Genomic DNA, 27,140 nt, shown 5'->3' on the forward strand with positions numbered 1-27,140 from the left:
TGTTCTGGCTTCTAGAAAAAAGACATGGGACTCCAGACTCTTTTTAGGGAGAAGTCCCTAAAAGGAGAGAAAGATTCCGGAAAGAAGCCTACATGTAGAGGAGCCGGCACCTTGATCATATCTTCATCCCCAGCTTACCACATTAGAAACTTCAAGGAATTTCTCCCCCGGGGGTGAAGTTTGGGATTTTCTCTCTTGATTAAGTTATCTCACTCCTAGTAGAAGAGCTCATTCACTATGTATATTTTTTTTGGTGTATTCTTATCTGTATAACTTCTCTGATTTCTATTGCTATTGACATGGATAAATAGGCTTATGTGTTATTTTTCCATGTACAGTCTTTGTATAACTTGCATTAGGGGGAAAGGAATCAAGACTTAAGACATACAACTTGGGGCACTTCTTTCTCAATAATATCAATCAGAGTTCAACTTCAGCCTAAAGGTTATTTCTGCTAGACTAACAATATTTAAGGTGTTGAATTGATATAATCTGAAGAGAAGAGAGTGGCCAGCCTCGAAGCTCCAATCTCCTGCTCTCCCCTTGACAGGAATCGAAATGTTCCCTCAAGAAGGGTGAGAGGAGGAGACTCTAGAGATACTTATTTATGCCTCACTTCAAGGTATAGCTAGACAGACTCATGTAGGCATGTATAACCTATATCACACACACACACACACACACACATTCACTGGAGGAAGGATGTCAACCTGGAGCAAGAAGGTGATTGTTATACTTAAGATAATGAGGACTGGCCAAAAGAATAAGGGATGTTTATTCTGGTAATAAGAAGATAAGATAACTGCCTTCAGATAAGGAAAAGAGACAAACTGGCATTGTTCTGTGAAGGATAAAAGTAGAATCAGGCTAGGAAAAGTTGCAAGGATATAGTTCAACATACGGAAGAATTTTCTAACAATTTGAGTTGTCCAAAACCGACAACGGCAGTGGAAGGATTTTCTTGCGTTGTAATGCATGAACTCTCCCCTAAAAAGCCAAGGGGAGGGTTTTCTTGCATGGCGATAGTGGGCTCCTCATCACTAGAGCTGTTCAGGGATCCGTTGGGGGCATTGCAGAGGGGTTGGCAGCATTGCGTACAGAGGAGGCTGGACAAGATGGTCCCTAAGGTCCCTCCCAGTTCAGAGATTCTATGAGTTTTGTCACTCCTGTCCTCCCAGGTCCTTCGTTGATCTCGTTCAAACCAAGAACCAAGGTTCTAAGCATTGTCTCTCTCTCTCTCTGTGCCCCCTCCTCTCCTTCTCCCTCTGGGGGGCGGGGCTTACACTGCACTCTCAGAGTCTAGCCTCTCCCACAAGGCAAGAGGGCGTGGGAGGGGAAAGTGGAAGAGGCCCGTTAGGCTCAGCTGAAACGGGAAGGAGGGAGGGGTAGGAACGCGCGCGCCGGAACTGGTTGTTCCTGACCGGACCACGGCGAGGGAGGGACCGGAAGTAGACAAGCCTCTCGCGCTTCTGTTTCCGGCCACCTCAGCGGGGGAAGAGGAGACGCAGGCAGAGGGAGCTACCAGAGCGGAGTGCCGAGCGGAGGACGGAGGGAGACCACCGCGACTGCCATTGTCTGGGGGCCGTGTTGGCGCTCCTGTAACCAGAAGAGATGGTGTTGCTGACGATGATCGCCCGGGTGGCGGACGGGCTTCCGCTGGCGGCCTCCATGCAGGAAGACGAGCAGGTGAGGGGAGGTGGTGCGACCCGCCCCCTGCTCCCTTAGAGAATCGCAAGCCTCGGTCCCCTGCCCCGCCGGAGTTCGTAGGGGTGTAGACGGGGAGTGCACCCGCTGTAGCACGCTGCTGGGGGTGTGGAAGGGACCGCCTGGGGGAGGAAAGCGCTCCTCGGGGCACGTGTTTGAAATAAGTTGTTACACCCGCAGGAACTCGGACTCTTCGGGGCGGCTGCGTGGCCGTGCCCACCCTCCGCACCATAAGAGTTTACCGAATCGAATTGGAAGCCGGCGCTTTGCCCTGGTTAGAGATTCCGGGAAAGAGCCCCGACGCGCCGCCTGACCCCCGAACGGGTTAAATTCCCTCCTCGCCTCCCTCCCCTTATCTATAAAGTAGGGCCAGCCACTAATCTTTGACCCAGCTCCCTGCAGTCGTTAACGTGGCTGGTGAGGAAATGTCTGGAGTGTTTTAAGCTTCTGGGGAGATAGGTACTTATTTATACGCGGGGTAAAGTTAGAGGTTCCTGAAGAAGGATGCGAAGATAGAAGTTTTTGTCCCACCCGTTTAAATCTTTACTTGACAAAAAATCCCCCAAATAGGAGAGCGGTAACGTTTTTCTTAGGGCTGGAGCTCAGGTCAGCAGACACCCCTGTATAGGAAGGGCCCGCCGTGGTCAAGGATTCTTTTCTAAGCCCCGTTTCAGTGACCTTCCCATGGTGAGAGAGGTGACCCCTACCTCAGCTTTGTAGCTTCCATCAGCCGTTAAAGATGGGAATGTCAGAGTCAGGTGTGGTGTCAGATGTCAGCGAGGACCACTTGTAGCTAAATCTCAGAGGAGGTCATCCAGCCTCTCCTTGAAAGCCAGTGAGAGAAATCCCCGCGTTTCCCAAGACGATTCTTGGGCACCCCTAATTGTTAGGATGCCTCTCCTTATGTTGAGTTTAAATTTGCCTTTTTTCTTTTCCTATTTTCCTTGTATTGTTCTTGTAGTTCTGCCCTCCGGGGCCAAACAGGACAGATCTTTGACAGGAGAGCTCTTCAGAGGTTGGAACACAGCTCTCGCGGACCCCCTTGGTCTTCCCTTTGCGGAGGTAACCACAGTTTTGGCAAGTGGTTGTTATAGGTCATTGGCCTTCCTGAATGTGGTCCAGTTTGTCATTATTCCTGCTCAGATGTGGTGCCTGGAAGTGATCACTCATTTCCCTGATGCCACGGTCCTCTTCGAGAACGAAGGATGGAGTCTGACCAGGACAGATCCGGCAAAACTCACTTCTGTTGTCCTGGTCACTAGTGCCTCTCACCAGGGCAGCCCAGGTGCACCTTAGCTTCCTTGGCTGCCCTGTTGTCCTATTGAAATCACAGGCCAGTAGACTCCTGGCTCTTTTTCATGAGCAGCACAGCCCTTCATATCAAATGATAGCGTGTGATGCCCAGCTTAGGTGAGTTCAGAGAGATTCGTTGGATGAATTCTTCTGACTCTAGCGGCCCTCGAAGACCTAAGGGAAGGATTGTGTTTGGAATGGTGGAGGGGGTATCCGTGTTCAAGGCCCTGTGCACACGTGAAATCTTGAGAGAACTTATCTCAAGTACCTATGTTGTTATCCTGTCATTTTTCAGTAAAGTCTGACCTCTTTGTGACCTCATTTGGGGGTTTTCTTGGTGGAGATACTGGAGTGGTTTGCCATTTTCTTTTCCAGCTCATTTTACAGATGAGGAAACTGAGGCAAACAGGGTTAAGTGACTTGCCCAGGGTCACACAGCTAGTAAGTGTCTGAAACCACATTTGAACTTGGGAATATGAGTCTTCAGGCTTAACACTGTGTCCACTGCAGCACCTTGCCACCCTTTGCAAGTACCTGTTATGCTCAGGGCTATACACAAGACAGCATACCATAGTGATAGAACATTGGAGTGAAGAGCCTGGAGACCTGAGTTCTAATCCTCACTGATCCTGATTAGTTGTTTGATATTCGATAAATCACTTCCTTTTTTGAAGCTATAAAATATGGATGACACTTGCTTCTCACTACCTACGCTACATGGTTGTTATGTAGAAAGGGTTTCTGCAAAACTTAAATTGCTGTGTGAATGTGAGTTGTAATATTAAGATTGCGGGAATAGGATCCAATGACATCCTTTTAGATTTGGTTTTTTTTTCCTACTCATAGTATGGGAAGGAAAGAACAAAAGTATATGGTTGCCATTTTGTAGATGACAAAATGGAAGCCCAAAAAGATTCTGTAATTTTTTGAGGGCACTTATACAATTGGGAACCTCTAGAGTTATAACTTAATTTTTTTTTAAATTTTATTAGCCACTATCTATCCTACCTCTTAGCTGAAGACTTTTATCAAGGATCAAAAGATTAAATGACTAAAGCTTTGCTCCCCTCTGAGTTCTCTCACAAAGCCTGAAGTCCTTGATGAGCTATAGACTGTACTGTCCTACATAGCTGGAGATGAAGGCTATGGAGATTATTATGTTCTTAGCCACCATCAGAAATAGCATCTTTGGTCTGTTAGCACCTATGGAAACACATTTTTCTCAGACAGGACTTTTGATTTTGATTTTGCAATTGAAAACTATGTCAAAAAGGAATAGAAACTATATGGCAGTTTAATAGTTCTAAATTATCTGATTTTATTGGAATCAAAAGCATCTAAAGACATAACGGGAAAAGTTTTAATTGATCCAAAAAGGTTAGTACAGTATTTGGTAAACTTATTGTTAAAATTGGCCATTCAGCTTTGACATAAATTAAAAGATAGGAAAGGACAACACACATGAAATTATGTGCATCGGTTTTTGGATATACCAAAGCAACCAAAATTTAAGATTCAGAAGTATGTAAAAAAAACTTAAAAGGATTGAAACTATTTCTTAACAGATATAAGTGAAAAGAATGTCAGAAAGGGCCACAGAAAAAAGAATTACAGTTGACATGAGAGAAGTAAAATCAGTTAATAACAGGTATGCTTTTCCCTGCTCTGAAAATTAGAACAGTTGTCTGTCCTTTCTAATATCTGAAGTCATGAAATAGTGGAAAGATCACTGCATGTAGAGGCAGAAGACCTAGCTTTGCTGATTTTTTAAGCTGTCTTACTTGGTGCGAGTTAGGTAATTTCTCTGGGCTCATTTTTCGTGTTTGTGAAATGGAGGAGTTGGAATTATTGTAGTTCATTTCGGTGCTAAAGAAATTTCTAAATCCAGAATGTGATATTTGAGAATTAAGCTGATTCATGCTGATCCCCAGCCATGTAATAGATTCAAAGTGTTTTCTGTTCAGCTTATTATAAGTGTTAAACTCTTCTTGGTCTGCCTATCTCATCCTCTTATCTTCTTTTATTACATACATACATCTGTGCCTTTGCTGACATTGTCCCCTGTGCTTATAATAGACACCCTTCCCTTTATATCCAACTGTTAAAATCTTAGCTTTCCTTCTAGACCCATTTTAATTGCTGCCTCATCTATGAAGTCTTTCTGAGCCTCTTAAGATAGAAAGATCAGCCTTCTTCTAGCACTCTTTTTACTTAAGACTTTGTGTTTTGTATTATAAATTGTTTGTAGATAAGCTTTCTTTTCCTCATGGGATTGTAAAGTCCTCAAGAGGAGAGCTCATATCTTATTTAATCTTAGTATCTCCAGTGCCTGAACACTTAAATATTTGCTTAATATAATTGAATTTAAGTGATGCGGTTAAAACACTAAATCTTGTTAGGACTTTTCTCAGACCTAGTTAATGAAATCAGAGGTAGGTATGAGTGCATTCTCTTGTGGCAAATGTTTATTTCCATTTTGTTGTAAGGCCTTTAAAAATTATTTTCTATTTGAAGGTAGAACTAACCTCTGTAAGTGGGAAATAGAAATTTCAATCCATCTTTCAGTTAACCTGCCATGTGCAAGGAACTGTGCTAAGCACTAAAGATATATAACGTATCTATAGAATAAACATAAGGGAATGGGGTAGGGGAGGCCCTAGTTGCTGGGAGCATCAGGAAAGACTCTGTGGAGAAAGAAGATGGCTCTTAAGCTGGGTTCTAAGAAATGAAAAGAGAGTGCATTCCAGACCTTGGGCATCCTGTGCAGATAGAGAGGGGCTCAGCAGGGTTGTGCAAAGCTACTTTGGTTGAACTGCAGTTTGTGTTGAAAAATCGTGTAATAAGGCTGGAAGGGTTTGTTAGATCCAAAATGTGGAAGGCTTTAAATGGCACGTAGGGGAGTTTGTTTTTGACCCTAGAGATAATAGGGAATGACTGGAGTTTATTGAGCAAAGGGGTGAAAAGCTGTATTTTAGGAATAACATTTTGGTAGCTTTATGAAAGATGGGTTGGAAGAGGGAAGAGGTCAGTTAGGAGGCTGTTTCAGTAGTCCAGGTGAGAAATCTTGAGGGTTTTATCAGTAGGTGCTGTGTGTGAATATGAATAGAGAAAAGTGCGTGGATATGAGAGATGTTGCGGAGGTAAAATCGATTAAGACTTGGCAAAGGATTGGATATATGGGGGGAGACAAAAGTGAGGGGTTGGGGATGGCTCCAAGGGTGCAGATCAGAATGACTAAGGACAGCGATGCCCTCAACAGAAAGAGGGAAGTTGGGGGGTGGGGCGGTGAGAGTGATTGGGAGGAAAGGCAAAGAATTCTGTTTTGGATCCCCCGAGTTTGAGATGCCTACAGGAAATTCAGATGGAAATGTCCAGGATGCAGTTAGACTGGGAGCCAAGCCAGGGCTGGCTTGATAGATCTGGAAGTCATCAGCAGTAAAATGGTAATTAAACCCATAAGGCCTAATGATGCCACAGAAAGAGAATATCAAGAGAGAACAGAAGAGGGCCCAGGACAAGGCCTTATGACACGCCCTGTTTGGGGAAACAACCTGGATATGATCAAGAATTTCACTCTTAAACTTCCTATCTAGGCATTCTTAGTTACAGGACTGGAGATGTGACCTAAAGCAGCAGAAAATCCTCTCGTAGGGATGGACAGTTACTTGCACCCCTCATCCTCTTTGATGTTTAGCTGGGAGGGTGGTGGACACAAGGAGATGCGTATTAGTCTTACACTTGTGTTGCTCTGCCCCTCCATCTCCCTCCTTTTATTTCACACTCTCTTTAGGTCTTCTTTTCTGGCCTGCTCTCCCTAACTGAGCTGTGTTCTTCCCTCCTCTTAAATTAGCTTGGCTGGGGCGGAGACAGGCAAGAGTGGAGTGGAAGGTAAATCTGCCGGGGGGGGGGGGGGGGGGGGGAGCAGGGGCGGAGAGAGCCTCAAGTGAGCAGGTCAGTAGATCATCCACAGAGCAGCTGAATTTGTAAAAAACCAGTTATTGAACATCTTCTCTCATTGCTTTGGAGGAAGGTTTTTGGTACTTCTGGACTTCGGCTGCCTTTTAAGGCCAGCAGGCAGCATTTGATGCTGCTCTTTGTTCCAACTAAAAACCTTGTGCTGCCTGTAACATCCTCTGTATCTTTATAGTAAATAGAAAGTTGACTTCTTAATTAGCTTTTCAAAAGTCCCTTGATTTTGTTTTAGAATTTGTCTGGGGATTTTAACCCATTCTGTCTCATTAAACTTTCTGCAGTCATTTTCGTTTTTTGTGAGTAGAAAACAGAATAAGGAAGAAGAGCCTATTCTCAAAGGGACTGGCATAGTGAGGACTTTGTGTGGACCCTGTGTGGACCTAGAGTTTGAAAATAAGCAGCTTCTGTAGAGCAGTACTTTAGACTTTATCTTGGGAGATTGACATCTATCAGAGCTGTCCAATCTGGCTTCTTGAGCTTAAACTGTGAACCATAATATTAATAAACAGGGCCCTCAAGAACAAGCTCCTAGAATAGCATACTAATGGGAGTGAGGGCTGTGTCATTCATTGTATCCCTGGCACTTAGCACAGTGCTTGGCACATAGTAGGTACTTAATAAAATACTTAACTGATCAGAGGACCAAAAGTTATTCTAAAATTGCAGATAACCCTCAGACAGTGTAAATTATTTGTACAGTATAAAAAAAGAGATTATCTTTACTCCTATAATGTATATGTACAGAAGTAAACGACAAAAAAATTACATTCCTTTGAACAAAATTTTTAAAAAATATATGAAGCCAGTGCATTTTAATGAGATTTTTGCCTCTGCTTATTGTAAAACAAATTTGGTGTTTAGTTCACATTGATGTCTTTAGTTTCACTTGGCCTTCCAGGTTGAGTACCTGTCATCTCCAATCGTGATCATGTTTTTAATATGCCTGTGAAAATGTTGCTTCACAGCAAGGATCATTGCATTTATCAGAGTAGCTCTGATAAAATGATTGGGGTGGGGGGACAGTACTGTTTGATAAAATTATAGAAAAATTGCAGCCATATATTAAATTTTAATAATTCTCTATTCACCATTTCCAAATTTCATGCCAGTTTTAAACAAACTAAAGATGCTCAAAGATGGATCGAGGGTCACAAAAGCCTCCTGGTGTCATGCCTTAGCATATAGTATAACCCTTCTGTTTGTTAGCGGTGAGTAGGGTCAGATGCCAGCAGTTTCAAATGAGGTTGTACAGAGATCACCAAGAAATAATACTAATTGTTGCAATAAGAACAGATTTTTTGTTTGTTTTAAACAGGTGGATCTTAAGAGATAGTATCTGTGCGTTGTAGAGGATTTCAAATTATAAGATTTCAGGTAGCAGTTACAACTTTAAATCCAAGCATAGCCCTCCCTGGACTTCCTCTCGTAACTTCAATTTACTTATCTCTAAAATGTGGTCAATAATACTTGCATTCCCAATTTTACAGGGTTATTGTGAGGAAAGTGCTTTGTGAACTATTAAGTGCTTTTTAAATATAAGTTGCTATTATTTCCTCAGCTTCTTAGAGTTGGATGGGACTTACCAAGTCTGTAAAATTAGGAAGTTGTGCTAGAAGAAGGGTGGGGAACCCGGGACCTCCAGCCCCATGTGGCCCTCTAGGTCCTCAAGTGCAGCCCTTTGACTGAATCCAGACTTCACAGAGCAAATCCTCTTAATGAAAGGATGTGTTCTGTAAAACTTGGACTCAGATAAAAGGCCACACTCTAGGACCTGGAAGGCCACATGTGGCCTCAAGGCAGCAGGTTCTCCACCCCTGCACTAGATTATTATTTGGTTGGATAAGGTTTATTTTGGGCCTAAATCTTATGATCTTGCTCTCTTTCTCACTACATCTATATTTGTCACTAAGAACTGTGTTACTATTTTAAAGGCATAACTTTTTATTCTAGACTAAATTTTACAGCCTATTAATTGGACTTTCCTCATTATCACAAACTGCTGGAAATAGTTGTGGGCTTATGAGAATGTTTGTACCAAAATGATCCCCCTTTTAAAGATAGTTCAGTAAAAGTTATAGGAATAAGAAAGAGAGGGGTAAGAACAAATAGAAATAAAAATATCCTTACAGGTAGCAACATTTCTTGCAGTTTCAATCCTGGAGAAAGGTATATAAGTTCAATACATGCCAAATGAGGTTAGATTAGTATTCTGTCATATATCACCAAGGGATAGTATTTGTAGTAAAGCAAGGCTTGCCCCCTGTGGTGTCCACCTGAAGTACACCCTGGAATTTCCTAGTTTCTCTTAGTCAGGAATTTGAACTTATTTATATTTTAAGTCTTTGCCATTTCTTGGGCCAACTAGTTACTTTAAGTTTGGTATTTAGTATACAGTTATACATGGTAAAACCTTGGGGATTAAGTTGCATTCTCTACCCTCTCAAATAGAATACATAGAACATAATTTTTTCTTGATGACTGAAGGTCAGCATTGTGAACATCAAAGTACTTTAGAAGTTCATAATGGCAGCTGCGTGGAGGATGGGTTGGTTGAGGAGAGACTTGAGTCGGAGAGGCCAATTAAGGAAGGCTGTTGCAATAGTCCAGGTGAAAGGTTTTGAGAGCTTGAAGTAAGGTGGTGATTGTGTAAGTAGAGAAAAGGGGACAGATGTTAAAGATAAGGTGGGTAGAATGGTTCACGGCTGGACACAGGTGTCAGCTGTGGGGAGATTGGGAGGTTGAGGATGACAATGAAATTGTAAACCTGCCTAACCGGAAGGGTAGCGGTTGAAGTGTCCTCAGGAGTAGCAGGGAAGTTTGGAAGAGGATTTCAGGGGAGATACAGTGTAATGATGTCTGTGTTGAAAGCCCTACAGTAATTGTCTGTCATGGGCAGTTTGGTATGTAACATGCCTCACCACGTCGTGGTTGTGGTTTCCTATACCCCTTGGAGTCAGGTTGTCATGACCCCCTTGGCATCAGACTGTGGCCTCCACTTTGGAGATCCCTCCTGTAGGTAACCCTAAAATTATTACTCTTTTATAAGAAAGGTGGATCTTTTAGCTTAGCATATTTCCTGTATTAAAGATAATTATCCATGAGATGAAATTTTTAATCATGTGATAGCAATGGTTTTGAAAATATAACTAAATTATATACGCTAGTTCTACGTCATCACTTATTTACGCAGATATACTGTAATAGGTTAGTGAGATGGGATTTCTCTTATGTTGACTTTTCCTGTTTTCTTAAGTATTTAATAGTCAAAGCTTTTTATTCTTAAATCATTTCTGCCAACATCCAGATCTGAAAGTCAGACTCAGCAGTCTATAGTTCCCAGGGTATCCCCTTGAACTTCTTTGAAAATCAAGTGTATGGCATCTTATGTTGTGATAATGCAAATAAAAAGGATAAGGTAGAGGGAGGTTCCTGTGATAATGCTGAAACATCCTTTGATAAGTCTAGTTTATTTGTGTTGTAAATGATGTTATTGTGAATGAGGCCAAATGTGGTATGTGGGATAGAACAAGAAGTTTGGAATAAAATGACTTGCCTTCTATCCAGGGTCTGTTTGCTCTCTGGATTCTTAAGCAAGGCGTTTCCTTTCATTTCCTCATCTATATAATGTGAAGGATGGATTAATGAGCTCGAAGGGCCCCTCAAGCTTGTGGTCTAGATCCAGATACAATCTGTGGTCTCTAATGTGTAGACTAAGTATGAAACATGGTATATTTCAAACCATAATATTTATGGTTGTGTGCTAGGATTATTTTCTTCATCTTATAAATGAATGAATTCAGGTTATAAGAACATGGGCCATATAGCAAATCCATTTGGGTGCTGGGATTGGAAGCTGTGTTTTCTGACTTTTCATCTTTATGACCAATAAGCCATACATCTGACTGCTAAATGATGCATAATTAAAGTATGCTCATTTGGGTTTTGGTGGATAGCTAATATAAATTTTCTTAAGTGACTTTAGGCCATATTCTTTTGTGCTATAGAAACATGGTTTCCACCTCCCATAAAAGCATAACGAATATAAAGTGTTCTACAAATATTAAAACCCTCTATATGAGAAAGTTCTTATTACTGACTTTGAAGTGAAGGGTCCCAGTCAGAGTGTCTTTTCAGAGGCAGGTTCATGGTGCATCACATCAGAAACTCAGCTTTTTAGCATGTTTTTCTTATATGAATTTTTAATTTCTCTTTCAGTCTGGCCGGGACCTTCAACAGTACCAGAGTCAGGCCAAGCAACTGTTTCGCAAATTGAATGAACAGTCCCCTACAAGATGTACCTTGGAAGCAGGAGCCATGACCTTTCAGTGAGTGTGCCTGATTTATTGGTTTCTGATCATTTGAGTGAAGTGTAGTGATCTAACTTGGGGATATTTGAACAGGATGGTAGAATCTGATTGGGAGAGCTAGACTTAAGGGAAGTGGAATATGCAGTGAGGAAAGTTAAAGGTCAGTGCCTGATTCCAAAGAAGAAAGTAATAGCTGTTTTCCCACAATAACAAATTCATCTCTTTTTGCAACATTTAACTCTTTGTGGATCTTTCATTTATTAAAAATTAACTCAGGCAAATATATTAGGTGTAGCAAATAGCACCTGAATGGGAAATGTTTTTTTTAAAAAAAGGATTTGCATTGTTCCGTAACACTTGTAAGTGGAACTTTTAAGAACAGCTTGCCTTTAATACCATGAATGACAAATTTATAGTCAAGGAGAAAAAAAGAAAATAATCCCTGGGACATCCATGGAAACTTCTGTGCCTCTAAATATTTGAAACTTGACCCATGGCATCTTCATTAGAGAACCTAGGCTAATTTGACCTACATTTGCCAGTTTTTATTAAATGTTACATCAAATACAGGTAAAGAAGAGGTAAGGACCATCACAGATACCTGGGAGAAGAAAAGAGCAATTCATTTCAACAAACATTTATTAAGCCACTATCACATGTGGTGAACTGGGCATACAAAGACAAGTGGAATAGGCCTGGCCCTCCAAGAGCTTTCATATTGGGGAAATATGTCCAAAGATAAGTACATACAATGTAATTTGAGGGAGATACGAAAAGACTTCTAGGAGGGAATGACACCTGAGCTGATTCTGGAAGAAAGGTCAGAATTCTGATAGGCTGAGGAGACTTGTGCAAAGATGGAAAGATGGAAGGTAGAGTGGTACGTTGGACAGACAGCTAGTAGTTCCATTTACCTGGGACGTTGAGTGTATGAAGAGGAATCAGAAATAAGTCTGAGAAGATAGTTGTGAGCCAGATCGAGGAGGGTTAAAATCAGGTTGAGTTTATATTTTATATTTTAATTAAAGAACCGTGGCAGATTTTTGACCAGGATCACACATCTGTTTTGAAAATAATAATTTGGCAGCTGGGTGGGAGATACTGAATGGAAAGTATGGGGTGGGGGCAGTATATTGGGATGCTGTTGCAGTAGTCCTGGTGACAGAAGATAAGCATGCAGATCAATACCAGAGATAAGTGAATGGATATATAGCCGATAAGAAAAGTGATAAAGAAACAAAAAAGAAAGCAAAGCTCTTTAATGAATAAAGGTGAAGAGTTGTATGATTTGTGTTGGTCAATGCAAGTGATTACCTGGATTGATAACAACGAGTAGGAAGCATTTGAACAGAAAATGATCTATGATGATTTAAGGATTGTCAGGTTAGCGCTCATCTTTGATCCAAGTCTGAGAACCTCTTGCATAAGCTAATATAATCCCACACCAGAGGGAGTGTGAACAAAGTGTAGATACATGTACAGCTAACTTTAAAATTATCCATAGTAATGAGAAAAAGGAATAGCATAATGGATTCACAGATCCAGTTTTAAACTCGTCCCCTAACAGATACAAGATATTAGAGCTGCTGACTAATTAACCAGTTTCACCTTCTCACTTACCCCTTATCTATCTGGTAGATGAAATATAATGAGGAGATCGAAGGTGAGGAGGGGTGAATAAATAAGAATTCTAACAGTACTTTAGACTGAATAATTTAGAAGATCATAAATAAATACTTAGTGCTGGGACAGATTGTAGTTGAGGTCCAGTGGCCTGCTTCATTCTATACCACTGAGTATTCTTTAAGGGCAATCACAAAGTATGTTTTCTTTCCTTTTTTTATATGCTTAATATACTCTCTTTCCTTACTTTATGTGTCACTGTACTTTGTTGGTTTTTTTATTTCTGTTTCATCTCTGTGACCTTTGAGTGGCTCTTCTTTCATCCAGAGTGTGTGTGTGTGTGTGTGTGTGTGTGTGTGTGTGTGTGTGTGTGTCTGTCTGTCTGTCTGTCTGTCTGTCTTAGATCTTGGTCTTCTATTTGTTCAGTCAGTAAGCTTAACCGCTTTTATTTAAGAAACAACAGTTATTGACTGCTTTTATTTTAACATGAGTAATTTCCTGACATATTTCCTTTGTTCCATTAGGCCTTCCTTTGTAACAAAGAAAAATAGTTAAAACCAATGAATACAGTATTCTGCCCTGTTAGTCCCCTGTCTCTCTACTGAAAGGGTGTTTTATCATCTGTTCTCCTGGACTAAGACGAATCATTATAATCGCTCAGTTTTGACTCCTTTTTAGTTTCCTTTTTATTTTTATTATTCTAGTCACATATATTGTTCTCTTGATTTGCTTACTTTTACCCTAGACCAGTTCATAAAAATCTTCCCATTTATTTCTGAATACATCATATTTGTCATTTCTTGTGGCATTATAATATTCCATTACTTTCATGTCATAGACTCAGAACATTTCAGAGTTGGAAGGGACTGTTTAGTTCAATCTCTACTAGAGGGTAATCACCACCATAACCACACCTTACAAAGAACCATCCTGCCTTTGCTTGAAGACTGCCAGTGCAGGGAGACCCACCACTCTTCAAGTAGCCCATTGTAATTTGGGAACCTCTAATTGTTAGAAAGTTTCTCCTGACACCATGCTTACATTGGCTTCTTGGCAGCTGGTACCATTTGCTTCTGGTTCTGCCCCCTTGGACCAAACAGAACCAGTCTAATCCTTCTTCACACAGATTTCTTTTAGACTTTTGCAGGCCAGTCATACTTCCCCCAAGTTAATTCTTATCCAGGGTTAACGTTGGTTTCTTTCAACTAATCTTTATGTAACATAGACTCAAGGCTCTTTACCATCCTGGCCCCTGTCCTCTGGACACTCCGGTTTCTGTAGATTGTCCAGTTATCCCTTAGTGGGTGGGAATCTTCTTTGTTTCCAGTTGTTTGCTACTGCAAAAAGTATTACTATGAGTATTTTGATATATATGGATCCTTTCTATTTTTGACTCCTTTAGGTTTATGCCCAATAATGGGATCTCTGGATCAAAGGATATAGTGTCTTTTCTCATATGGTTCCAAATTGTTCTCTCAATCAGTTGGACCAATTCGTAGTTCCACCAAGATTATATTAGTTTGTCTTCCCATAGCCACTCCAACTTTTTACTATTTCCATTTTTTATTCTTGGTGGGGGTGAAGTGAAACATCAAAATTTTTCAAATTTACAATTCTCTTATCAGTGATTTGGAGCATTTTTTCACATATTTGGATAACTTGAAATTCTTTCAAAAGCTGCCCATATCCTTTGAGTATTTTATCTATGGGATATGGATCTTGGTCTTATTTTGCTGTTCTTCTAAATTGTATGAATGACTCTCATATCTTTATCTCCAGCCCCAGGCTCCTCCATTTATATATTTTCAACAATCCGAAGGACGTATTCACTGAGTAACTGGCCAAAACTAAATTCACCTTTTTTTCTCTTTTCTCCAACATCAGCAGTAGTGCTTTTTCCTGGTCTCTCAGGCTAGAAATCTTCTGAGTCGTTTTTCACTGTTCTTTTCTTCCTCTCTATTGTGGCTGTCATTAAGTTCTATTTTCAGAGCTACTCAGAATCCATTCTAGTACAGGCATAGAGTTGTGAATCAATCTAGAATAGCTATGTAATGTTTGAATTTCCATGTTGGCTCTAGGATAATTTGAGCTAGTGGAACCCCTGGGTCAGAACTGGCCTGGTCTGGCCTCATGTGGTGGGGATAAAATGGAATTTTTTCTGCATAATGTTTTAATAGGGACCCCAGTAATAATACTTGGAGAATTAATGTGAACATAGGATAGTAGAGGTCACCTGGTCTGACTCTCCACCCAAAGTAGAAAGTTTAATATAAAATAACACAAATCTTGATGGGATAGAAACCAGATAAATCTTGCAGGAATTAAAAAAAAATCAAACTAGGAGAATCAGAATTGTGTAATTGGAAGAGACTTCAATGTATTGGATATGCAGATCCAAAATATGGTTCACTCTAGTGAACCAGTCTAATCCATCTACCAATCAATTTACAAGCATTTACTAAGTGCCTAATATATACCAGATATGGGGGGGAGATAGACAAAATTAAGTGCCTTATACCAGGTATGGGGGGGGCGGGGGGGGAGATGGACAAAAATGAAGCAGCCTCTGTCCTTAAGGAACTTATATTTTATCAGAGAGAACAGTGCATACATACATAAACATATACAAATGAGTACAAGGAATTGAAGGTGAGTGGGATCAGGAGAGGCTTCCTATAGAAGGTGGAGCTTGGATGACCTTTGAAGGAAACTAGGAATTTTAGAGGTGGTGGTAAAGAGAAAGTGCATTCCAGGTATGGAGCACAGCCTGAGCAAAGGTATGGAAATGGGACTGTCCTGTGTAAGGGTTAGCAAGGTGGCCTCATTGGCCAGACTACAGTGTGAAGGGGAGCAATCAATGACAAGGCTAGAAGGGTAGATTGGAATCAGATTCTGAAGGGCTTTACATGTCAAACAATTTTTTTGTTTTTTTAATTTTTATCCTAAAGGAAATTGTGAGCCACTGGAGTTTATTGAGCAGGGGAGTAACATGGTTAAACCTTTGCTTTAAGAAAATCACTATAGCAGTTATATGGAAGATGAGTCAGAGGGGGGAGGGACACAAGAGGCAGGCAGACCAATTAAAAGACTGTAGCAGTAGCCAAGTGAAGGGTAATGAGTATCTGAACTGGAGTGTTGGCTGTTTGAGTAAAGTGAAGGAGACGGATGTGAGAGGTGTTGTGGAAATAAAATTGACAGATTTGGCCACAGATTGTATATGTGGGATGAGTGAAAAATCTAGTATGACTCAGAAGTTGCAAACCTGGGTGACAGAATGGTGGTATCCTCAACAGAAATAGCAAAGTTCAGAAAATGAGTGGGTTTTTGAGAAAAGGTAAGTTCTTTTTTTGACATGTTGAGTTTGAGATGCCCTCAGGATGATCTGTTTAAAGTGTTTAATAGGCAGTTGGTGTTCTAGAACTCAAGAGGTACTAGGCCTGGATATAGAGATCTGATAGTCATCTGCATAAATGGTAATCAAGAGAGTGGAGAAAGACTAGAGGGCGGCTCAAGACAGAGCTTTGGAGTACATCCGTAGTTAGAAGGTGCCTATGAATTATGATGTAGCAAAAGAGAGAGACCCAGAAGAGCAGGGTTACAAAAACCTAGAGAGGAGAAAGGAGAGAATGGTTAGTACTATCAAGGCTGCAGAGAGAGCATGAAGGGTGAGAATTGAAAATGAGCAGCAGATCTGGCAGCTGATAACTTGGAGAGATCATTAATGAGGGTGGAGGGAGAAATTTCAGTTAAGTGATGAGATTGGAAGCTAGGTGGCAAAGGGTGAAGAATGAATGAGGAGAGAAAGGCAGGCCATGAAAGGGACAGCTTTTTTAAAAATTTATTTGTTATTTTTAGTGTACAACACTCAGTTCCACAAGTTTTTGAGTTCTAAATTTTCTCCTCTGTCCTCTCCTCCCCCTTCCCCCCAAGACAGTTTGTAATTTGATACAGGTTCTACATATACCTTCACATTAAATTTATTTTCACAATAGTCAAGTTGTAAAGAAGAATTACAACCAATGGAATGAACCATGAGAAGGAAGAAACAAAACCAAAAAAAAGAGAGAGTGCAAATAGTTTGCTTCAGTCTGCATTCAGACTCATAATTATTTCTCTGGTTGTGGATTGCTTTTTCCATCATGAGTCTTTTGGAGCTGTCTTAGAACCTTGCATTATTGAGAAGAGCTAAGACTATCAAAGTTAGTCATCAGAGATACCGTGTGTGTGTAATCATGTATAATGTTCTCCTGGTTCTGTTCCCGTCACTCAGATCATATACGTCTTTCCAGGTTGTAATGAAGTCTGCCTGCTCCTCATTTCTTATAGCACGATGGTATTCCATTCGTATACCACACCTTGTTCAGCCATTCCCCACCTGATGGGCATCCCCTTGATTTCCAATTCTTTGAAACCACCACAAGAAGAGCTGCTATCAATATTTTTGTACATATGGGTAAGGGACAACCTTTTAAAGGAGTGGCTGTGAAAGGGAGGAGACCGGCAGCATGATAGTTTGTGATGGATACCATACCCAACTTTAAGATGGATTCCGCCCGCAGCCCACCAACTGAAGTCTTTTCCTTCCTTCAAGGCCCAGTTCAAGTGTTCCCTCATCCATGAAACTTTCCTTGGATCACTTCTTCCCCTCTGACCTTTCCTATGAGCCTACATCAGTCTAACATTTATTTGTGTGGCTTGGGTCTCTACTAGATTATAAGCTACTCAAAGACAAGGGCTATTTTTTGTGTGTGTGTGTTTGTATCCCCAGCACCTAGTACAGGGATTAGCACATAGTAGGCAATAATGTGTTTATGAATTTATTTAGAACTGAGACAGTGGGATGACTTGTTTGGGCAATGTTTGAACCAAGTGATATCAAGTCCCTTCCATGATTCTAGGCTTGGCATTTAATTTTTAGGTACATTTTTAAAAGTTCACTTTGCTGTTTCCAGGTGTAGTAGGGAAGGATTTAAATATGAATCCAGTAAATGTAATTATAGGGCAGATGGATTTGCAAGTAAGAAATCTCAAGGAATAATTTTAGATGTTACAAAAGATGTTTAAGTGAAGGAATTTTGTGTTTCTGAAAGCAAAGTTTTAATAGATTGTATGTGAAACTTTTAAAATACTAAAGTGCTGTGTAAATAAATTACTCCTGCTTTTGGAACATACTTCTAGTTAATGGAAAAATTATTATTTTCTGGCCTAAAGAGTTTTTGCAGTCTTTTCCTGTAATACTTGTTTTTTTAAGTTTGTGATTTATCCTTAAACTTGAGAGTTCTGAAGTTTAAAAAAAAGAGAGCGTGTGGTTTATAATGTCTTTCTGACTTTATAGCCCGAAGAAGGCATAGGTAGGAGCCCTATTGTAGTGTCAAGAATAGACGTGAGACCCTGAGTGCTAGAAATAACATTGACTAGATGGTTGCTTTTTTGACTTTTTATCTTTCCAGTTACATTATCGAGCAGGGAGTGTGTTACCTGGTTTTGTGTGAAGCTGCTTTCCCCAAAAAGTTGGCATTTGCCTACCTTGAGGATTTGCACTCCGAATTTGATGAACAACATGGAAAGAAGGTGCCCACTGTCTCCAGACCCTACTCCTTCATTGAATTTGGTGAGGCTTTAATTTATACTGTGCTATTGAGGAGTCAAAACACAGGAAGAAGTTCTTTCCTTAATTAAAGTCCTGTGCTACCATTTTTTTAAGGCTTAGAGCTTTATTCTTTTTCTTATTATATCCCTGAGCATTCAGCATTCTTTATTGTGCAAAAGCCTAAACAATGTAATTCAGTCTCTCGGTCTTGTTCCCCTAGAAATGTTAACCTTCTTGGTTCCTGATCTCTGTTCACAAAGGGCACAGGCATAGTTGAACATCGCTAAAGGTGGTGCTGAAGATCTGGAGTTACAAGTTAGACACAGTGGGTCTTTGCTTCTCTTAGAGTAAGATCCGTAGATTTAGCTAGAGTCCCAGCAGCAGTTTCAGGTCAATGACTGCCTGTATCAGATACCCCCATATATGATGAACTGTCAGTTGTCTTTTCAACTTTGAAAAAGTCTCCATGCATGAAGGAATAGGACATGGATGTCATCATCAACCTCAGATTGTGGGATGTCATATTGTCTTTTAGATATGAGGGAAACATCCATCTGCTTTAGGCAAGAAAGAAAATGCCTAAAGTGTGAGTCACCTGTTGTCTTGTATTCTGGAGATTTAAATGGGGAGCGAGTCAACATGGCTTTTCAGAAATGGTGAATATGAAAAAAGAATTTCTGTTGTGTAACTTGAGGAAGTCTTAGCTTATGTTAATTTGTGCAATCGCTAGCTTAGTTTTGAAATTTCACCTGTGCACAAAAATACAGCCGTATATGAATAAGGACCAAGTTAGCCTCAGCTTAAAGAGAATGAGCCCATGAGTGGCATCTCAATGAAAGTGTAAGGAAATTAACGTTACCGTCATTGTTCAGGATTGTAGGAAATAGGGGTTTGAAGGTAGGATGGCAATAAGCAGTAAGAGTTTTTACAGGCTTTTCCTGTGATACTTCGTTTTTTAAATTTGTGATTTATCCTTAAACTTGAGAGTTCCGAAGCTAATTAAGCATGTATGTTAGAGAAGGTGATGGGGAGGGGAAATACTTGGAGAATACTTTAAACAGGTAGTTTTCAACTTCTAAAAGTTGAAATGACAACCACGAACATACATACCACCTCTTTTCTTGTAAAGTCAGGGTCTGAATGTGATGGTGCAAGCAAAAATTAAGTTTTCGTTACTATCTGACTTTTTATTCTCGAAAGGTGCTCCTAGATAGGAACTGGATATTTGACCACCCAGAGTTTTCAGAAAGTCCCATTTTGAAGCACTTCATGCCACAATGTGTTTTGGTTTCTCTGTTTTGGTTTCTCTTTGTTTTGTTGCAGTTTTTTTTCCAGCCATATTGTATGCAGGATCTCTGAGACCAGGTATTAATAGTGGCTGATAAGGTAGCTATTAAGTAGGGTTTTTAGTTTAAACTAAATCTTTAAAATTTCCTTGCCGTCTTCTTAGTGGGGAGATTGGTCCATCAGCCTATTTGAATTGCTTTACACAGCACGATTGCTGCATAAGAGCCTTTGTCCCTCTAATTTCTACCCTCTTGTAAAAGGAGCAACTCATTATCACACATTTTAGATACTCTTAACAAGGGGAAAGTTTCTCCTCAAATATATCCAGTATTTTCATGAGCACCTCCTCAGAAATGCCCTAAAATGAGTTATTCTATGGCAGGGAGGTCTATATCCCCTGGATATGGGCCTTGGGGAACTCTCAGCACATATGAAAGTGTTTGTTAATGGCCACTTGTTTCATCTTTCCAGATACTTACATTCAGAAAACCAAAAAACTGTACATTGACAGCCGTGCACGGAGGAACCTGGGCTCCATCAACACTGAATTACAGGATGTTCAGAGAATCATGGTGGCTAATATTGAAGAAGTCCTACAGCGAGGGGAAGCCCTCTCAGGTACTTCTCCTAAGAGCATGGGGTTCTCATGAACAGGACACTCTTATTCCAGAAAGATGAGTAGATGGGTTAAGGGATCCCAGCACCATTTTTTGTTTTATCAAGAGTTCACCTGGTTAATAGTAGAATGAAGCTATCTGAATGACCAATATTTTTTTACTGCCTACAGTGTACTGGATTCATACATGTTAGGGGCAGTTTCTCAAGGCCTCCAGTATTTTAGCATCTACAAACCATGCACAAGTTAGGAGAAATAGAGGAGAGGAAGCTTTTGAGTATTTACTGAAATTGTTTTCCCTTACTCTAGTCTTTTACTCCTAATCTGGTGTCTCTCAGGTTACTCTAGACTTTTCAAATGCTACTTGAATCATGTTATTACCCTGCCCAAAAACTTTCTCTAGTTTTATATTATTTATTTGATGAAATTGAAATTTCCTAACTGAATGTTCAGAGTCCTCCACATTTTTGGTTCTGATTTACTTTTCCAAACACATCTCCCACTATTTTCCAGTACCCATTCATTGGTACTATCAGACCAATTTCCTTACTTTGTCTCATTCATCCTTACTTATCTCTGTACCATAGCTAAAATGCTATAAACTGCCCCCACCCTCCCCCCCACCCCCGCCCCTTATTTGGGTTCTGCCTATTCTTTAGGGTCTAGCTTAACTCCTGCTGCATCCCAAGAAGCAAAAGGAATGTGACTTATTCAAGAGAATAATTTGTAAATAATTCTGACTGGTGGCAGGTACTTTGTGTTGAGCCTCTTTATAATAAGACAGTGTCTCTTAGAGGCTCTTCTTCCTTAACCCCAAAGTCCATGAATTATTCTTTCTTCGAAACTTAAGAGGTCTGCCCAACTTCTTTGGTTGCTTTCAGTAAGACCTAGCCATCAGCTTGCTTCAGTACATGTGTTCAAAAGGCACAGAAGTACATTTTCTATGCCAGGTGTCTCCTTTTGCAGTTGTTATTATCAGCCTTAGTGGTAAGCAACGCTAAGGTTCTTTGTACCATTACCTGCCATTTTTCATTCATTTTCCTGCTGAATTTGCCACATTCTTACATTATTAGCCTCATCTCATAGATCTAATGGGTAACTTAGGAGTAACTGCGATGCTTGCATTTAGTTTAATATTGCAAAATTTTATAAACAAACCCACTAGATTTTCCCAAAAATATTTTCTAAGGAGCACCTTTACAGATTGAGCTTGAAAAGGGACGTTATGCAGAATTTCAAAGGTGTAAAAGGTTGTGTTCTTCAGTGGAAGCTGTTTCCACTTTAACTAGTAACATTCGTGTTATTCAAATGTGATTGAAGCCTAGCTTCTGATCTTGTGTCCAGTTTGACTTAGTGTTGTTTCTCTAAACTTTTTAGCCATTAATCGTAAGAATTCCTGGAGATGCTGAGAAAGTATTCCTATTGTTTCTTATGTAAGAGAGGCCTTTCTTAATGGGGAAGGAAGTGAGAGTTTAGCAAATGGAATATTGGTGATATTTCAGCACATGTCATTGTAGTTATTATTTGTACTTAGGATATAATGAGATTCAGGAGTTTCCATAACATGTTTTTTGAAATAGCTTCATATTCACTTCATGATAGCTTTCTATTGTGAGGAAGGTTAATGAATTGCTAAAGAACACTAATTAAGACAGTAGCAAAATTAGGTTTAAAAATTGGAGTCTATTTCCCTAAGACTTAGCATGTGGGCAACAAATATGCATAGATACACACATGGGGAAAATGATCAGCTTTCAAAGAATTTAAATATGATAAAAATGCATTAACCATCTGTAAGCATTTAACAAATGCTTGTCTGTTAGTTGATTCAAAATCTGCAAAGTCACTGGGATGGATAGTCCTTCCACAAAGCCATCAATCAGGCATTTATTATTTAACATTTACTATGTGCCAGGCACTATGCTAAATGTTGAGTGTACAAGGAAAGGCAAAAACTGTGTCTCCTGAGTTTATATTCTTGAAGGGGAGACAGAATGTACATATGTATAACATGTACATATATAATCACATAATGTATACAAAAGATCATCATTTCATATAACACAGATTACAATTCTTCCATTCCTTAGATAGTTTCATGAGTAGTATAGTTAAAATAATTCATCATCTGTGCCCAGCCTTCTGGGGACGAGCCTGTCTGGCCAGGTGGGCTGGTCCTCAGGTAGCAGATAGAAGAATCCTTAGCTGGGGCCATTGAGATCTTTACAGCTTGATAGCCCCTTCAGTTGTTTCATTCTTTTGCGATAGTCTTGCCAAACTCAGGGTTACTTGCAGGCCACGATGGGGCTTCATAGTGTCAGACTTGAATGGAGTACTTCAGTATTTCTAGAACCATAGACTTATAGCCAGTAGAGATTGCACTTGCAGTCAAGAATCCCACCTGTCTTATTAGTTGTGTGACTTAAGTCACTTAACCACTTAGGGCCTCAGTTTTCCTTATTTTTAAAATGGAGGTTAAAAGGACTTATACCCCCTACCCCCCAGAGTTGTGAGGAAAGCATTGTGTAAATCTTAAAACACCACAGAAAGTGGTTCTCATTGTCCAATGCATTCACTCTTTGCCATGAATTAGTAGTTTGCAGTTAAACCTGAATTAAAGGAAGTGCTTGGAGGATTCCAGTTCATTTGTTTGGGATTCGCTAAGGGATGACCAGTAAAGCCTGTTTTATTTCTGTCCTCCTCGTGGAGAATATTTCAGAAATGTCTGATCTGTTTCCCTGCTTTAGGTAGCTTAGGTTGGTCAGAATGACACAGTTTCTTTTCTTTCCACATTCTGAACATGAACTTTCACACACAGCGCTCTGGAGGTAGCATGAGGAAGAAACTGGGCTAACTCTGTACTGCCTCAGAACTCAGACTGGCAGGTGCTTTTCTGAATAAATGCCTGATTTCATCTTGTTTGACCTTCATTTACCTTTTTCTTCTAAGACAGATTGGTCCCCTGCAAGGCACATAACTTAGTTTTAATGTTTCAGAAGGTCCTTGAGGATCTCATAGTGACACAGGACTAACCCATCATTAGCGTCAGTGATTAGTATACAGCCTTCCGCTACCTCCCCTCCCCATCTTAGTATTCTGTTTAGAACTTAGTTAATCGAAGTTTATCATTAATAATAATAATTATTTTTATTATATTAAAGGGACCCTGAAGATGCCTTTGTATTTTCACTGGTTTGTTTCAGCATACTCTTGAAATGAAAAAAATTAGTGTCTTAGGTTGTCATTTCCTGGGAGGTTTATTTCTATTAATACTGATAAGGGGATATTGATATATCACATTTATATACCCTTTTTGTGTCATGGACCCCATGGCAGTCTAATGAAACCTCTTAACCCTTTCTCAGAATAAATTTTTTAAGTGCATTAAATAAAACATACAGTATTACAAAGGAAACCAATTCTATTGAAATACAGGTATCAAAATATTTTAAAACAAGTTCACAGATCCTAAGATTCCCTGCCATAGAGCCAGTTTATATCTTAGAGTTGGAAGGAACCCAACTCGGGACAGCTCTCCCCTTACTCCTAAATTATGTGAATCCTCTGATATTCTCAGTGAGCATGTGCCATTCATGGAAAGGATATCACTTATCAGTCCCATAAAACAGGAGATGTGAGGAGGTGCTTTTATTCTAAGAGAATGGTGATAAAAGGTATCTTCAGCTAATTTGTTCTATTCCATTTCTACTCTTTGACAGCATTGGATTCCAAAGCCAACAATTTGTCCAGTTTGTCCAAGAAATATCGTCAGGACGCGAAGTATTTGAACATGCGTTCCACCTATGCCAAACTTGCGGCAGTTGCTGTGTTTTTTATCATGTTGATAGTGTATGTACGATTCTGGTGGCTTTGAGCCGGTTGATGCCATCCTTGGCAGGGGAGAGCCTGAAGTGTGGCAGGTGTATGTTTGCAGGACACTGAGTGCACAGGGCTGTGCGTTAGGATCCAAATGGGACTTACGACTACTGAGACCTAGAAAGAAAGGAAGTGTCCTAAATGCCATAGGTCACCCCTCATTTAGTGAAGCTTCACCCTCTAAAGAAGGTCTTGTTGGGGACTAAAGACTTTCTCTGGGTGGCACGCTGTATGTGTTAGGGATCAGTAGACTTCCCCCCACCCCACCCCTGTGTTCTGAACCCTTAGGCATCATTGACTAGGGCATTCCCTTTCTGGAATGGATCCATCACTGGGACTCGTACTAACCAACTTCTAGTGGCACCACCTTGTTCCTTCTTTTAGAGAAGGCAGCCCTAATGGAAACTGTTAAGCGCCAATGAACATTCCTAATGTGGGTAGTGCTTGTTTTTTTCTGGAATCTGGATCTTCAATGGCCACTCAAACAAGACTCCTGTATGTGAAGGCTGATTTCTGTACATACCTTAATGTCTTTTTCTTCCTGTGAGAAGTTAACTTTGTTGTTTTCCTTTTCTGATATTTTGCTTATTGCACAATTGCTATGGGGTTAAATGAATATTAAATTGAGATGCCTTGAAATTAATGCTGTATCCCCTCCCTGATTAGGAAGGTAATAGGCTTTCTATAACATAATACTTAAACACAAATTTTAAACTATTGTGGGAAGTTGTTAATTTCCTTCCTAAACATCCTGCTTCATATAACACAGGGGAGAAGAGTAAGAGTGTCTGAATACTATTACCGGCTAGAGGCTCAGCACCTACTCTAGCTCCTTTCTTGCTTCCATTTATTAATTTTTTTTTTACTTTTTTGTTTTTCCCCATGTATATTTCTATGATGGGGGCTGGGAGAAGGGAGGGCACAAAAAGGTCACTTTGATCAACAGTCTTAAGCTTCATGGTGAGCATTTTCAGATAATCCAGATTATAAAACAGAAAATGTTCATTTGTGTAGGGAATCAATTTTTGATTTCAGTTTTTCTGTGTTTTATTACAAATATTTTTAACTAAGAAAGTCTGTCAGAATTACCAATGTTCCTCCTGTTTGTGTATGCTTTCTAAGAAAGTTACCTTTCTAAGTATAGGAATCTCATTTACTGTATTTTTAAATAGCTAGTAGAATGACATCTGACCTCACCTCCACTCTTTCTCCTGTGTGCTCTTTTTTAAGCACCTGGCTCTCTTGTTTCTCCCACCCCTAGGGTGATAGAAATTTCCTTTTACTTTTGGAGGTGGGATTTTTGGAATAAGGACCAGGGGCAAGGTGAGTAAAGATCTTATGCAGCCTATCTAGTGTCTCCAGCTCCTAGAACAAATATTGTTTGAGAAGAGGCAGAATGACACCCTGCTTAATTCTCAGCACTTTAAAAATGTCTTTAGTTCAATAAGTCCAGTAGGTGTGACTTTCAAACTACAAAAGTTATTTAAGGTCCAAGCCCTGTTTCCTGATTAGGCGTTAGGAAGGAATCAGTTTCCCCTATAAAAAGACAAAGAGATTTGATTTGTCTCTCCTGATTTACTTAGAACCCTCTGAAAAAACCTGATATAGTAGCAACTATTATGGTCCCAGCATGGATAAGAATCTATCAGCCTCCCCAGAACAATCTGTGTGACTACAGTTCATCAGAAGCAGGCCTCAGATCAAAACAGGTTTTTTTGAGTAGTCAGAAGTTGCTCTTTATAGACAGAAATAGTCCCCCCAAATCTTGTCTCTATATGCAGCTGAATGTTCCTGCTATGTAGGTCTGTGAAAGGCTGAAGATTGATCCCAATATGGCTCCCTAAGATTTGGCGCCATTCAGGAATGGAGAATGTGGCAGCTTGATGAAAGTCGAATGCTGCCACCTGAGGGTCAGCAACAAAATAAATTTCTTCTAAGAACATCTCCTTCCTTTGTGAAGTTTCCTGTTGTCCAGTTCATTCATGATGCATATTCATACTTTTATTGTATATACTGCTAGCTGACCTGGGTACATTTTTGTTTCCGAGTTCAGAGGAAAAATGTTGAATGGGATAAAGGAGTGAGAAAAAAATTTTTTTTGTTTTATTTGTTTATGGGAAATGAGAATCTGGAGAAATAAAAAATGAGAGGACACTATTTTCAGCTTGAGAGTCCCTAGTAGTGTCTTTAGATAAAGTTCACAGAATTAATCAAAATGCTAAAACCAAAAAACTCCAAATCAGCATGGATAGGAATCTATGAACTTCCTCAGAATGGTTGGCGTGACTGCAGTTCATCAAAAAGGAACCAAGAAAGTTCCCAGTTTGAAGAATCAGGCTGTTAGAGTTAGAAAGGATAGAGAAGGAAGCTAAAGTAACCTAGTTTTTTCTCAGGTCTCAGAGCTGGCCCTAGAACCCCATGCTGTTGGTTCTTCTTCACACTTCAGTCACAAAATCTCTGAATTAGAAATTACCTCTAGGGCCATCTTTTCTAATGGCTCCGCCCAAACAGGAGCCCCCCTCTAGGGTATCCATGACAAGCAGTTGTTCTCCATTCCCTTTGAAGGGAACCCCCCACTACTCACCGCTAGAGGCAGCCAGCTCCTGGTTTGTACAGCCCTTACTGATTCAGAAGTTTTCCCCTTAATATAAGGGGTTAAAATCCACCTCTCTTCAGTTTGCTCTTATCGATCCTCATTCTGCCCCTTGGAGTCAAGTCAAAGAAATCTAATCTCTCCTGTGTTTTATAACCCTTCTAATACTTGCCTATGTTCCCACTACACTTTTACCTCTTAGCACTCCCATCACCTTTAACAAACCAAGTCACCTTCCTGGGCCTCCATTTCCCTCTGCAAAATGAGAAGATCGGACTA

At 40.1% G+C, this 27,140-nt stretch overlaps 1 protein-coding gene across 1 annotated transcript; it reads left to right on the forward strand.

Moving 5' to 3' along the window:
* Window positions 1–1,450: 1,450 nt before the first annotated feature.
* Window positions 1,451–26,214, forward strand: SEC22B (SEC22 homolog B, vesicle trafficking protein). The gene is made up of 5 exons (XM_036766659.1): window positions 1,451–1,686; window positions 11,185–11,294; window positions 18,350–18,510; window positions 20,248–20,394; window positions 24,112–26,214. Exons 1-5 carry the CDS (start codon window positions 1,612–1,614, stop codon window positions 24,264–24,266), a joined length of 648 nt encoding a protein of 215 aa, XP_036622554.1. The 5' UTR covers window positions 1,451–1,611; the 3' UTR covers window positions 24,267–26,214.
* The last annotated feature ends 926 nt before the right edge of the window (window positions 26,215–27,140 follow it).

Source organism: Trichosurus vulpecula, chromosome 7 (genome assembly GCF_011100635.1).
Source record: "Trichosurus vulpecula isolate mTriVul1 chromosome 7, mTriVul1.pri, whole genome shotgun sequence".
NCBI classification, from domain to species: domain Eukaryota; kingdom Metazoa; phylum Chordata; class Mammalia; order Diprotodontia; family Phalangeridae; genus Trichosurus; species Trichosurus vulpecula.

Bases quoted from the DNA above. Each gene is read 5' to 3' on its own strand.
- SEC22B (XM_036766659.1), top strand. From the start codon at position 1,612: ATGGTGTTGCTGACGATGATCGCCCGGGTGGCGGACGGGCTTCCGCTG. The intron at 1,687-11,184 runs GTGAGGGGAGGT...TTTCTCTTTCAG, and splicing joins CCATGCAGGAAGACGAGCAG to TCTGGCCGGGACCTTCAACA. The intron at 20,395-24,111 runs GTACTTCTCCTA...ACTCTTTGACAG, and splicing joins GCGAGGGGAAGCCCTCTCAG to CATTGGATTCCAAAGCCAAC.